At 39.8% G+C, this 14,752-nt stretch overlaps 1 protein-coding gene across 1 annotated transcript in view; it reads left to right on the top strand.

The window, feature by feature from the left end:
- Nucleotides 1-13,164, top strand: part of PAH (phenylalanine hydroxylase) — a 61,763-nt gene extending 48,599 nt beyond the window's left edge. The window contains exons 6-13 of the mRNA XM_061638871.1: nucleotides 221-417; nucleotides 876-1,011; nucleotides 2,468-2,537; nucleotides 3,795-3,851; nucleotides 4,965-5,060; nucleotides 8,695-8,828; nucleotides 9,708-9,823; nucleotides 12,847-13,164. Coding sequence (XP_061494855.1) covers nucleotides 221-417; nucleotides 876-1,011; nucleotides 2,468-2,537; nucleotides 3,795-3,851; nucleotides 4,965-5,060; nucleotides 8,695-8,828; nucleotides 9,708-9,823; nucleotides 12,847-12,890 — 850 coding nt within the window. The 3' untranslated portion in view covers nucleotides 12,891-13,164. The remainder of the gene's footprint in view (nucleotides 1-220; nucleotides 418-875; nucleotides 1,012-2,467; nucleotides 2,538-3,794; nucleotides 3,852-4,964; nucleotides 5,061-8,694; nucleotides 8,829-9,707; nucleotides 9,824-12,846) is intronic.
- Nucleotides 13,165-14,752: the final 1,588 nt, after the last annotated feature.

Raw genomic sequence — 14,752 nt, 5'->3', positions numbered from 1 at the left:
TCACGTGGACCAGGATATAGCTGGGGACCCATGATACTTCCTCAGAGGATTGTTTGGATGATCAATGCTTTTCTACACAACTATTTAAAGGCACAGGAGCCCGGTTCTCTTTTCCATTTGGTCACCAATTCTGTGATGGTGGTGATGGTGTTGGTTAGCAGGGACTGGGGTACATTAGTTCTCTAGCTTTAAGCTGTCCTCTCCTTTTTTTTCCCCCTAGCGGGCAGCCGATCCCCAGGATGACTTACACAGAGGAAGAGAAGAGAACATGGGGAATAGTCTTCAGGGAGCTAAAGACCCTGTATCCCACCCATGCTTGTTATGAACACAATCATGTGTTCCCTCTCCTGGAGAAATACTGTGGCTACCAAGAAGACAATATTCCACAGCTGGAAGATGTCTCAAACTTCTTGAGAAGTAAGTGAAAGTGGAACAAGAAGTCCAACATCTGACGTTGTCAACTCAATACTAAAAATATCCTAATGTTTTAATGTTTTAATGCAATCCTGTCCACATGAAATACTAAGACTCCCACAATCCTGGGAACTCAGTGGGACTTACTTCTGAGAAGACAAACATAAGATTGCACTGCTTAAATGATCCATGAATGGGAAGGGCTTTAGCTCAGTAGGAGAGTATCTGGTTTCCATGCAGAAGGTTCCAAGTTCAATCCCCAGCATCTCCAGGTAGGAGAGACTCCTGCCTGAAATCCTGGAGAGCTGCTGCCAGTCTGTGTAGACAAAACTGAGCTAGATGGACCACTGGTATGACTCGATATAAGGCAGCTTCCTGTGTTTTATAGAACAAGTATGAATAATATCAGAAGAACATGATTTCAACCAGATTGTAATGCAGAGCTCTGCTATTTTTTAAAGGCTGCACTGGATTTCGCCTACGTCCTGTGGCTGGCCTGCTGTCTTCTCGGGATTTTTTGGCTGGCTTGGCTTTCAGGGTGTTTCACTCCACACAATACATTCGCCACTCATCACGGCCAATGTATACACCAGAACCGTAAGTATTTGGTCAACAAAGAAAAGGGCCTGGTCAACAAAGAAAAGGGCCAAGTCAATATATATATATATATATATAATATATAATTATATTATATATATATATAAAATATATAATTATATTATATATATATATATAATTTAATTTAATTTAATTTAATTTAATTTTGTAAAGTGTCGTGCATATATATATATATATATATAAAATATATAATTATATTATATATATATATATATAATTTAATTTAATTTAATTTAATTTTGTAAAGTGTCGTGCATATCTGTCTATCTATCTATCTATCTATCTATCTATCTATCTATCTATCTATCTATCTATATGCACGGCACTTTACAAAATCAGGGTGGCCACTAAAGGAGGAAATGCATCACCAAATAAGGGTGCAGATTTGTCTGACGTTTACATATGCTGATTTTAATGTATTGATTCAGATTTAGAAATAATGACTATAATTCAAATAGAAGTACAACACATTTTACCATAGTGGGGAAGACTGTGCCAAGGTGACCTGTGCACCTGCTCAATCTGCTGTCCAGGTGCTAACTGTTGGTGGGCAGCTTCAAGGCTCCTGCTGCTCTCCCTTCTTAAGGTTCTTTGTCATTAAACTGGACTTGGGCTAGATAGCCCTTCAAACAGAGGACCGTCCTCTATAAAGTAAGTTACATGGCTACCCTATACACTGGATGCAAAAATATAAGAAAACTTAGATCTATAATTTGACACAAGAGAGACAACAGAGGAAGGAAAGGGAAGTGGGACTGAACTGGGAAAGAACATGCATTTTTTTTAGTTAGACTTAGTTACAGGATGGCCTTTCCCAACATGGTGCCTTCCAGATATTTTGCACTACAACTCCCATCAGCCCCTGCCAGCATGGCCAATGGTCAGGGATGACGGGAGTTGTAGTACAACAGCTTCCGGAGAGCATCAGGCTGGGGAAAGTCATGGTCAGGGATACAGAAGAAAGTTGGTCTGTGGGGGGATCTGAAGGAAGAGAGAGAAGTGGTTTTGTGTAGATGTTCTGGGAGGTGGCTTCAAGCATAAGGGGCAAGGAGGGAGACTGGGCAGACTCAGCAGACGGTGCAGGAGACCTTGGGCCAGCTTGGAGCTGGAGAAGCAACAGTCATGGCTAGGGATTTATTGAAGTGGTACTTCATGATCTGCTCCCTAAGGGTAGGGCTGGCTAACATGCATTCTGGTGGCTAACATACAATGGGGTTTTCAGTTCTGAAGAGTTGTTCTGCATGCAAATTTCCCCATCTCATCCTTCAAAGCCCTATTGCAAATATAGATTCAATGTCAATAATTTAAGATATGTGTTATGAGCTTTAGCTCTAGACTTCAATTTATTAGTATATTTATTATTTGTCTGACTTACTTTTTCTGACAATGAATAGTGCTTTTCACACTCTGAAGTCATGATGCCTTTTTTTTTAAGTGATGTTTGCCATGAACTCTTAGGACATGTCCCTCTGTTTGCTGATCCCAGCTTTGCTCAGTTTTCCCAAGTAAGTGAAACCTTATGTTTCTGTAATAATTATGTCAACTGACAGACAGGAAATAATCAAAAAAGCCCATACAGGATCTAGGTAAGCATCCAAAACTCCAAATGTTGTAACCAAAAAACTCGAGTTTCTAGGATTAAGACTGCAGTCTTATGAAGTACACATTTACCTGGGATTAAGTTGAGCCCTGCCCTCAGACGGCAGGAGTGGGTTATATAGCAAAATAACTTTTAGTGTGTATCTCTTCCTAAGCACTGAAATTCTCTGTTTGTGCTCTGTGCCTTAATAAATTTCTATAAAATATCCACTACTGATTTTTATTTTTTTACAGAACTGCAATAATCTATTCATGGGAACACCATTTTAAGAGTCCCGATTTTTGGCAGTTAAGGAGACATGCCCAACTCCATTACAGAGCAGAAATATATGGGGAGAAGTAGAGGGGATGAGAATAGAGTAAGCAAATTCCATGAAGTGCAGAGACTAGGAATGGATGAGAATTTCGATGCAATTAACATTTGAAACTGAATCAATCAAATTCACAGGTTCCAAAACAATATGAGAACCAAAACACAGCCATCCTTCTAAATTAGCACTTATTTGAATTTTGCAATGCCATTTACCAACCAATGTTTACAAAAATACCTATATTAGGGGAAAGTATGTATAAAAATGAAAATATGAGTGAAAATAACATGCAGAAATGCATCATATGATGAGAAGCGGCTTGCAAAAATGTATATATTAGTAAAAACTGCCTACAAAAATGTGTTTATTAGGATAAATTCACACTAAAATGCTGGAGAATTTTCATGAGAATTTTTTTTAATGGCAACAAGACAATAACACAGAGATGGAAGAACTTGGATGGGCTACATACTTTGGCCTGGTTTAAAAATATTTGGAATATGGCAGTCTTAGAAAAAAATCACATATAATTTATATCTCCTAAATGGAAGAACTAATCACTTTATCTTTAAAAATTGGCTTATTCATGTTACTGCAATAATGCCATCACCTTTGAAAACTACATACCTTCACACTTTGCTGTTTTTTCCTTCCTAAAACCCATATATCAAAAATCATCCATAATCAGGAATTGCCCAGGGGGTGGGGAGTGGAATCATAAGGAAGAAAGGAAGAAAGAAAGAAAAGAAAGAAAAAGAAAGAAAGAAAGAAAGAAAGATTTCCCCAAATTTGTTTTGGCTCTAGTGCTTTTTAAAAAGAACAATATAAAATAATAATATTTCATATTTACAGGAAATTGGATTGGCTTCCCTGGGTGCTCCAGATGAATACATTGAGAAACTTGCTACGGTAACTAGAATTTTGGTGGCAATTTTTTCCCATTTGATCTGGCATCAAGTTTAGGATGACAGCTCCAGTCTCATTGGATGCCGAATGCTTTTGAAATCCCCCTGTGAAATAATATGGGTGGTATCCAATGCTAGCTTTACTCAGAGAAGACCCATTGAAACGAATGGCTATGACTGTCTTAGGTCCATTAATTTCAATGGGTCTACTGTGGTAGAACTAGCATTGCGTACAACCCTCAATTTTTACATAGTCTATCATTTTGTTAATTCAATTAAAAGACAAACTGAAATCTTGTACTTCCTTACTTGGGAGTAAGCCCCATTGGAATTTAGTCAGTGGTGGCTGGTGGCTACATGTCAGTGGGGCAGTGGAATGTGCTCCAGGTTTTAGTCCAAATTTTCAAGGAGCTGTCCAAGAGATCAGACTCAAACCTGGAGCATATTCCACTGCCCCACTGACATAGAGTCACCAGCCACCACTGTGATTGATACTGGTGCAGGTGTGAGAGTTTTAGCAGGTAAAGCATGTCAAGTCACAGTGCTGCGGTGCTCGGCAAGTAATTATCCCTCAGTTTCCTGTGTGCAAAATGGACTTGATAATGACAGCATTTCATATGGCCTGGCACCATCGCTGTCTGCTTTTAGACATCAGGCGAAAACATTCCTATTTACCCAGGTTTATGGTTTTAACTGGGAGGTAGTTAGATATGTTAGTGGCCTTTGTTGTTCTCATCTATTAAGTGAGGTGGATAGAACTTCTTTCCTTTTAAATATATTGTCATATGAATGTTTTAGTTTTTGTTTACTGCTGTTTTTATTTGATTTTAAAGTCTTTGTTCTGTTTGTTTTTATTGTGTAAGTTGCTTTGAGGCGCTTGAGTGCAAAAATGCAACATGATGATGATGATGATGATATCAGAAAGTGGTTTGAAAAATGACACCTGGAATCTGTAAAACATAAACAGTTCTGGAACCCTAATTTTGCAAAGCTAGCCATCCTTACCCTTTTCTGCCATGGCATATATTTTTATTTGTCACATAATCACGTTCATAAAATCATCTGGGAGTTTGTGCACAACAAATATAGATAATCTTTGCACCTTACTTCTTACCAGGTATACTGGTTTACTGTAGAATTTGGATTGTGTAAAGAAGGCAATGCGATTAAGGCATATGGAGCAGGGCTGTTGTCATCATTTGGTGAATTACAGGTATGAATCTATGACTATTCCTATTTCTGCAAATCAAGCATTATTATTTTTCAGAATAAAAAATTATGGATAATGATGTTTATGTAGCTTTGCTTTGTATGTATCAAGTCTTAACATTTGAAAATATTTTAGATATGGGGAAGCAGTCCTGTGCTCACCCAAAAAATTAACTGGGCTCTTTGAATGCTAGTTGCATCTAACTGGAGTTAGATTAGGACCAGTGTGATAATACAGGCCCAGTATTGCTTCCAGTACAAGGGGACATCAGTAAGAAACAGAATATAACCCTTGTAACAGAAAGAATAAGCAGGATCTGCAACAAAATGTTGTAGTGTACATCCTCAGAGTTCCAGATAGTCATGTCCTCCAAACAAAACATCCCTTTCCATTCTTCATCCTCTCTCCTTGCTGTCCCCCTTCTCTGAGTTCTATTTTTCTTTTCTAGCTATGCATGCTATTCACACCTAGTCCTCAGTGGATTGTGTGTGTGTGTGTTTTAAAAAACGATCCCTTTATTTTTTGTTTTGTTTTGATTCCTTGTACTTCTGTGAACTTCAAGGTTACTGCAAGCATAGTTATATTTCTCTCTTGTTTGGCTACCATCCTTGTGGCATTCACCATCTGAGTTTGTTGTTAGAAGGAATAATTAAAATTAGAAAAGCTTATCCTCCTGTGATATGGCCAGGGTCGCTGACAGACAGGTAGAAAGGGTCTATTTCTACCAGGCCCAGGGCTATCAGAGGGCCCAGACTCCTAGTTTTTAAAAAAAGTTTCTATGTACTTAGAAACAAATCTTATAGACCAAAATGTGAGCTGCCCCCCACCCACAATCTCTGTGAAATGAGCTAGCCAGCGGCTCCAATCCCCACCCTTTCAGGTTTTAGCCAATGAGTGAAGGGACTGAAGGTAGAGCCTGACACTGATTTTATGCCTTCTATGTTAATTGTTACCTCAGTAGTCCCTTGAGTACCACTCCCTATATATGCATATATGTGTGTATGTGTGTATGTGTGTGTATATGTATATATATATTATTTTATGTATTTTAATTGCATTTTATGTATTTTAATTTATTTTAATGTTTTTGTGATTTTTATTGTGTACAATTTTATTATGTACGTGCTTGATTTTATCGCAAGCCGCCCTGAGTGCTGTATTATAGGGTAGAAGGGTGGGATAGAAATATTGTAAGTAAGTAAGTAAATAAATAAATAAATAAGTCAGAGTTGTGATTGACAAGGGATTTGTTGAACACCAGGCAATAGCTAGAAACTCATGCAAGTGTTGAAAAGAGCTTCCTTTTGCTGCTTGTTTTTGTATACAGTAGGGCCCCACTTATACGGCAGGTTATGTTCCAGACCCCCACCGAAAAGTGAAACCCGCTGAAAAGTGGAACTCCACCAATAAAATGGTGCCCGATGCCCAAAAAATGCCTTAAAAGCAGAACAAGTGCCATATGAGTGGGGCCTTACTCTAATTGAAAACCACCATATTAGTGGAACACCGAAAAGGGCCACCAAAAAGGGGGCCCCTACTGTATTGGTTAATGGTGTGCATGTGCACATCATGTGAGTTGAGTAAGCTTATAGCTTTCAGCAGTAGCATGTGTACCTGCCTGCACATTTTTCTGTCTCCGTGCACATCCAGCACAAGGTCCGGAAGATCAAAGAAACACACAAAGGACAGTAGGATCTTGGTAGGCATGCAATGGAAACATTTACAGTGATTATGATAATAAAAGTGTACATACAGGGCTTTTAAAAAAAATTTGCAAAAAATTAGCATATTATACATTTTCTCTATCAAAAAAGTGTACATGCAGTTTATGATGCCATTACAATGTGTTTTAGTTTTATTTATTATTTTATTTACTATTTGATTTATATCCCACCCTTCCTCCCAGCAGGAGCCCAAGTTTGAATTTTCCTGGGCTGCTGAACAGGGCAGTTTATTTGTCTAGTTCAGCCTTTCCCAAGCCTTGCTGGGTGTCCCAGGTGTTGCTCAACTGCAACTCCCATCAGCTCCAGGCAGCATGGCTATTGTAGTCCAGCAACGTCTGGGGACCCAAAGGTTGGGAAAGGCTAGTCTAATTCATAGCCTGTCTTGAAAACCTTCCCAACATGAGGCTTTAATCCTGTGCTCACTTTTCTGGTAGTAAATCTGCAATCCTAATCCCACATACCTGGGAGTAAATCTCATTGAATTCAATAAGACTTACTTTTGAGTAGACATGGTTAGGATTGTGCTGTAAATCAATGTGATTTATGAACAGACATAGCATAGGATTGTGTTGCTAATCCTTCTCTCTCTTCCCCCCTCCAGTACTATTTTTAAGGCAATTAGGCAATGTTTACTTAAATATCACTGCTGTTATTTGGCAGGAAACTAATACTGCTTTTTAAAAAGAATGTTCTGGAATGACCAACTGGTTTTGACAATAAACTATTATATAGTGTATGCATTTTTACACCCCCAGTGTATGTGTATGGAGTCTTTCCAAAATCCTGTTAGGAAGGTTAAACTGAGAGTTGATTCAGTCAAGCTGCACATGCTTTGATTATTTGTGTGTGCTTGTGTTGGCAAGGGTTTTTTGGTGTGTGATTTGCTGTAAAATATCAGGACTGTGGAATGTTGCAGTTAAAGCAATTTGGTGAGGCTGCCTTTGTGTATGTTCTCCCCTGTCACTGCATGATTTGTGCATATGGCAAGATATATTTGCACCTTGCTTTTCTTCCTGGGTCCTCCCTCCCCCCTTTTATCTTTGCAACAACCCTATGAGGTAGGTTAGACTGAAAGTTGATTCAATCAAGCTGCACAAGTTGTTTTAGCTGCTCCAGATCATTCAGACCATGGTATTCCTCATTTGGAAGTGAAATTTGGACAGTGAAAAAAGCAGATAATAGAAAAATCAACTCATTTGAAAAGTGGTGGTGGAGGAGAGCTTTGCGCATATCACAGACTGTGAAAAAGACAGTGTTAGAACAAATTAAACCCGAACTATCACTAGAAGCTAAAATGATGAAACTGAGGTTGTCATACTTTGGACACATAATGAGAAGACATGATTCACTTACAAAAGACAGTAATGCTGGGAAAAACAGAAGGGAGTAGAAAAAGAGGAAGGCCAAACAAGAGATGGATTGATTCCACAAAGGAAGCCACAGACCTGAACTTACAAGATCTGAGCAGGGTGGTTTACAACAGATGCTACGGGAGGTCGCTGATTCATAAAGTCGCCATAAGTCGTAATCGACTTGAAGGCACATAACATCTTTTTAATGTTATTTTAATGTTTAAATGTTATTTAATAATTGTATGATTATGGTTTTTGAACTATTTATAACTGTTGTGAAATGCCTTGTGAGGACAGGAGCTCTGAAAGGCAGGTTAAAAATCTGTTAAATAAATACATCTTAAATCATGACTGGATTCAAAATAACTGTTCATATTGATAATAGATAAGCAGCAGTTCTTGCCAATAGATTACCAGGAGGTGGGGGCTTGGTGAGAATGTAGGGAGCCCAATCTACATACAGTATACTGGGCCCAGGAAATCCTGTTGGCACCCTTAGATATACCAATAAGGATAATAACTTCAATTTAAAATCAAAGCCTTTCTGTTTTTCTCCTTTAGTATTGCTTATCAAATAAGCCTGTCACTGAATCCCTCAACTTGGAAAAGACAGCAGTTCAGAAATATCCTGTCACCGAATTCCAGCCCATTTACTATGTTGCAGAAAGTTTCAAAGATGCAAAGCAAAAGTTAAGGTAACAACTCTATTTACATTAGGATTTGGTTGGATTATTTGATGTTTTTTTGTGCATCCATAATGGCAGAGATCAGTGCTTCATCCTGAGACTCGCCTGTCACTCACCCTGGGAATTTTAAAAATTCATGCCAAATAAATACTCTCTTGTAGTTAATCGAAGCTGATGTTAAATAGAAAATGTTACCTGACAAGGGGGACATGTCGATAGGGGACTAAAAATTTGAGGCTACTGGCAGAACATGGAACAACAAAAATAAAAGATAAATAATCTTCCATCCGAAATCAAGGAAGGGACATTGCCTGCCCAAAGCACGAGTTGTTGCTGCTAGTGTCATCTATTGCATTCACAATAAATGACTTTATTTTACACAGTGCTTTATCATTCATCTTTCCATTTCACATAGGTTATAAAATCTGCTTGCAATCTTTCTTCTATGTTATTATTTTCACAAGTAATTTTTTACCACAGTAAAATCCAACAATCCTTAGCTGTCATGTGCTAGAGGTGAGAAGCAGGGCTCATTCTCATTCCATCATCTCTGCTGAAAGGCTAACTCCAGCAGATGCCTGCTGCTCATGACCTGTTTCTATTCCAGCTGATCTTTTCACTTTTCAGAATTATTTTTTTATTTACAAATTTAACAATGAAAGGAAAGGAAAAGATCTACTATTTAATCTTAAGAATTAGTGTCTGAGTTTACGTTCTTCCTCTTCCCTCTCTGTCCCTTTTTCCTTTTGTGTCATGTTTTTTAGGTTGTAAGCCTGTCTTGTTTTAATTGATTGTATGCATGCCACTCTGGGAGCCTGTTAAGAGGTACAAATGCTCTTATTAATACATTAAGAAACAATGCATTGGAGCTTCTGCTTTCTCTTTCAGGAAATATGCCTCAACAATTTCCCGTCCTTTCTCAGTCCGTTACAACTCATACACTGAACGGATTGAGGTTCTCGACAACACAAAGCAGCTAAAGAATTTAGCTGATGCAATTAGCAGTAAGTAACTGTCTTTCCTCTACAATTGGTTTCCCCCTTCAAATTCCCAGACCCAGAGCACTGTGTGCGTCTGCTTCAATATCTGTGAAGAACTCATGCACGTGTGTATTGCTTCTTTCCTTTTAATGGAGCCAACAGATTCTTGTGCATACCAAGAAGCAGGGCTGGCCCTACCATTAGGCAGAGTGAAGTGGCCACCTCAGTTGTCAGTTGCTGGTGGGAGGCAGCAAGCCCCTGGCTGTTCCTTCTCACACACACACCCCTCTGATCCTCGCTGTTGGAGGTCATAGCTGTGTATACTTACATGGCCTGCCCTGGGACCCCTCAAATAGTCTGCTGCCTCAGGTGCAGTGGGAACAGATTCCTGTTGCTAATAAGATTCAGCTGCCAGTCCAGTCAACTCTTATACGTGGATTAGGGAAGCTGCACATAGGAACACTTACACTGAGTTATATTTATACACTTACGGCACTTATACTCTAATGCATTATACAGAGTCAGACCATTGGTCCATCTAGCTCAGTATTGTCTACACTGACTGGCAGCAACTCTCCAGGGTTTCAGACAGGGAATCCCTTCCAGCCCTACCTGGAGATGCCAGGGATTGAACCTGGGACCTTCGGCATGCAAAACAGATGCCCTGCCTCTGAGCCAAGGCCATTTCACCGCCATCTTGTCCTTTATTGCCTTAGGTGTCAACATGTCTTGGGCTGAAACCATTGCGGTGGGTAGCAATACTTTCAGATTCAATACAAACCAAAAGCAGTGCTCTCTGTCCCAGCTCCAATAACAAATTTATTCATTGCCCATTGGAATCCGAAGGAATTTCCCTATGCCTTTTAATAGACTAAGGCTGCAATCCTATACACACTTATCTAGAAGGATGCCTCATTGAACACTGGGATTTACTTCTGAGTAAACATGCATAGGATTGCACTGTGAACAGTTTTCTTTTGTTTATTGTCTATCTTAAAAATGTTTTATTCTTTGGGGGAGATGGACTGAAGGGCTAGTTATGACTTGCACCCATGAATGGACCAACACAAAATCTAGTACAATTGGTAGAGCTTCTATATCATTTCAAACACAAGGGCTTTCTATTAAGTCAGTTCACACATTCAACTGCGACTCCTCGAGTGCAGAGTAATCAAGTGTAGAGAAATCAAGTGGTGTATTTGCTTGTTTGAAACCACTCTCGGCCTCCTATTTTAAAAAAGAAGAAAAAAGACTGAAGCAGATATGTCTGCAAAAAAACAAGCTTGAAATCATTTGAGAAATACCTAGAGAAATCTGAGAAGATGTCTGGGATGTCTAGTATACAGTAGTCAAAGGGTGAGGCCACATACCTCTCTGCCTATCCCATGACTTCCAGTTGCAAATAAGCACATATAGCACAGGACTAGAAGTAGTGAGTGGAATCTCAAGCTAGCAGATTATACTTGAATATCAGGTGGCTGCAGTAGCCAGGAGTGCTTTTGGCCAACTCAGACTGGTATACCAGCTGCACCCGTTCCTGGAAGCAGTTGACCAGGCCACAGTGACACATGCATTGGCAACATGGAGGCTTGATTACACTCTATGTGGCACTGCCTTTGAAAACGGTTTGGAAATTGTAGTTGGTTCAAAATGCAGCAGCCGGAATGTTAACTGGAGCACAGCGCAGGGAGCATATCACCCCTGTACTTTATGGGCTCCACTGGCTCCCAATTTTTCCGAGGCCCAATTCAAAGTGCTGGTTCTGACCTTTAAAGCCCTAAACAGCCTTGGACCAGCGTACCTACCCGTGATTTAAGATCGGCTGTCTCTGATTTCCTCTGTGTGGAATGAAAGATGTCAGACTGGCAGGCACACAGGAGAGAGCCTTTTGAGCCATGGCCCCCAAGTTCTGGAATACTCTACCCCAAAAAGCCCACTCTGCTCCCTCCCTGATGGTTTTCCAGAGACCTCTGAAAACTATCTTGTTCTGGAGAGCCTTTGGGAGGGGCTGAAGGTAGAGCTTGTAACTGATTTTATTCTCCCCCTCTTTAGTTTTTATCTCTTTAGTCCCTTTTACTATCACTCTCCTATATTTCTTAATTGTATTTTATATATTTTTATCTGTTTTAATATTTTTGTGGTTTTATTGTGAGCCGCCCTGAATGCCCTATTGTACGCTAGAAGGGCAGGATAAAAACATTTTAAATAAATAAATAAATAATGGATAAAATTAGGAGAAGCTTCCTCACACAGCTGTTGGACAATGGAAAATATTGCCTTAGGGAGATGGAGCAGGGGGTTAGACTAGATGACCTTTAAGATACCTTCCACCTCTCTGATGGGAAAATCTGTTGAAACTATGTTATTTACATGCTACAGAATTAAGCTTTTCATTAATACAAAAAAATTTAAACTATATATTGGTGCAGATTTTTTTAAAAAAAGAAAAGAAATACCATGCAAAGGATGTAGCCACCTCAATTGTTTATCCCCTTTTTTCTCCCCCCCCCAGTTTCAATATAATAAATGCTTATGACTACATCCACACACAGTGCTCTTTCCATTGTACCGAACTGTGTTTTGTCCTGTGAGGCAGATTTGCCCTCTGCAATGAGATGGGTTGTTTTGACTCCCAGTCACTGATCCCATTGAGCATCTTTGGTCAAGAAGGCTCCCGTCATGGTGGCTGATCATGTTGTTCTCCTTCTTTGTGAGCTGTCCATTGTTTTTCATGCAATGTAGTTAAGAATAATTGTTTTAAGATTTCTTGGGTGCCATGCATTCAGCCCATGGCAATACCAATGTGTCCTCTGTCTCCTGTTCATGAGAGGCAGGCTTGGAACAGAGGGTTTGGACAGGGGAGGCCTACTCTCAAATCCTTGCACAGCCTTTTGAGTCACCATCTCTAAACCGAGTCTGCCTAGTGGCATTGTGACAATAAAATGGGAATGATTTTGTATACTGTCTTGTGCTCTTTAGAGGAAGGGTGGGATAAAAAAGTTAACAAAGAGCAAAACAGAAGATTGACTTTCTTGGTTTCTTTGTAGATGAGATGGGACTTCTCTGCAGTGCTCTCCAGAAGATCAAATGAAGATGCTCTCAGACCTCTTTGTTGGTTCCAAGAGCCATGTGGCAAAAAGGATACATTTAAAACAAATATCAATATAAAAACATATACCAGTAATTAATATAATGTAGGAATGTAATAGATATTTAATTTGACTTTTATCATAGTTACATTGTCTATTATCATAGTTATTTTAAAGTCCTATGATAGCTTTAACTGCCTATAGCAGAGCCACCAATGTGTGTGCCCACAAGTACTTCACACAAAAGAGCTGAATAAATATCCCCATAAAAATCCATTTGTTGTTTTTATATGCCTTCAAGTCGATTATGACTTTTGGCAACCCTATGAATCATAATGCACAAGAAACTTTGCTCTTTCTGCTCAGTTCCTGTTTGTACTAGCTCTCCTACATCAAACATCACCCTTAAAACATGTCAACATTTCATTGGATGCCAGGATTGGACACCCACCCGCTCTTCTGTTCTGAACAGAGGAGAGGTGCTTCTCTCTGTGAGTGAGCGTGGCTGTGGTTGATGTAGGTGCCTTTTTTCTGCTGATGGGAGGGCATATCTACATTGTTTTGTGATCCTAACTCTTTTAGACATGGCAGCCATTTTGTGTCCATAACACATTCTCAAAATTCCAAACGTACCCACTGATCCAAAAAGGTTGATGGCCCCTGGTGTATAGGTAAGTAAATAAAACTGAAAAAAGGTTAGCTATCTGATTCATGATTACTTGGAACATCAGCATAAGGAGCTCAAAATGCCAGGAGGTAGAACATTCATTTTCTTAGGGACAGAATTGCACGCCATCTAGATCTTAGAAAACAGCTCAGGTATAGCTTAAGGACCTTGAGTTGAATCAACCAATCCTGCCTTCTGCATCAGTACTGTTGTTGGTATTGACACTAGGTCCTAGAGGAAGATGAGGAATATCAACAGGGAGGATCTCACTCTTCTCTAAGGAATTATTCCCACAATGACTTACAGCATATAGGTAGGGCATGGAATTGAAGGACCACCAAGTTTAATGGGAACTGTACATTTTGGTTAGTCACCTTAATTGTACCTTGTAATATGAGTTGGCAGGGGGAATCAATCATCCAAATAATTTGGTTGTCACATTTGTGTTTTGTACTGCTCATGCAGGGTGTGGGGCTAGGCACCATCCAAATATTCTGGATTTATTGTAGCCATTCTTTTTCACACTTTAATAAGAGGTCATAAAGAGGTTTCAAATGCATACAAATATCACAAAGAAAAGCTCATGGCCATGCAGGGGAGGGGGAGCAACTGCAGACATCACCTAAGGAAGGGGTGGCCTACTTAAGCTGGGGGAGATGCCATTTACATCAGCTATTTCATGTCCAAATGACTCCCTTGGGGACACACAGGTCTCCTTGTGATAAGGTTTCAAGGTTCATGGGGGGAAGAAAACCTGTCTGAAGGGGGGAAAGTGCCTCTGAGAGACCACAACACAGCAGGAGAGCACATGCTGTACATGCAGAAGGTCCCAGGTTCAATCCCTTGCAACTCCAAGTAAGGGATTAGATAGCAGGCAATAGAACACAGAAAGCTGCCTTATACTGAGTCAGGCCATTGGTCCACCTAACACTGACTGGCAGTGGCTCTCCAGAGTTTCAGGCAAGAAACGTTCTCAGCCCTTAATGGAGACCCCATGGGACATTTTCATGCAGGGAAAATGCTCTATGACTAAGCTGTGGTTCTGTTTAGCACCACAGAGAGCTACTGTTCATCCTCTCTCAGAAGAGATGCAGTCACCACTGACCCAACAGAGGCACAGTAAGCTGGTATCAGGATTGTGAGTTACAGATTGTGTTGAAATGCTTCATGCTTTCCTTGTTGGCTTTTTCAGCTGAG

The sequence above is a fragment of the Rhineura floridana genome, chromosome 8 (assembly GCF_030035675.1).
Source record: "Rhineura floridana isolate rRhiFlo1 chromosome 8, rRhiFlo1.hap2, whole genome shotgun sequence".
NCBI classification, from domain to species: Eukaryota; Metazoa; Chordata; class Lepidosauria; order Squamata; family Rhineuridae; genus Rhineura; species Rhineura floridana.
The sequence above is the reverse complement of the archived record's forward strand: the minus strand, read 5'-3'. Positions and strand labels throughout refer to the sequence as shown.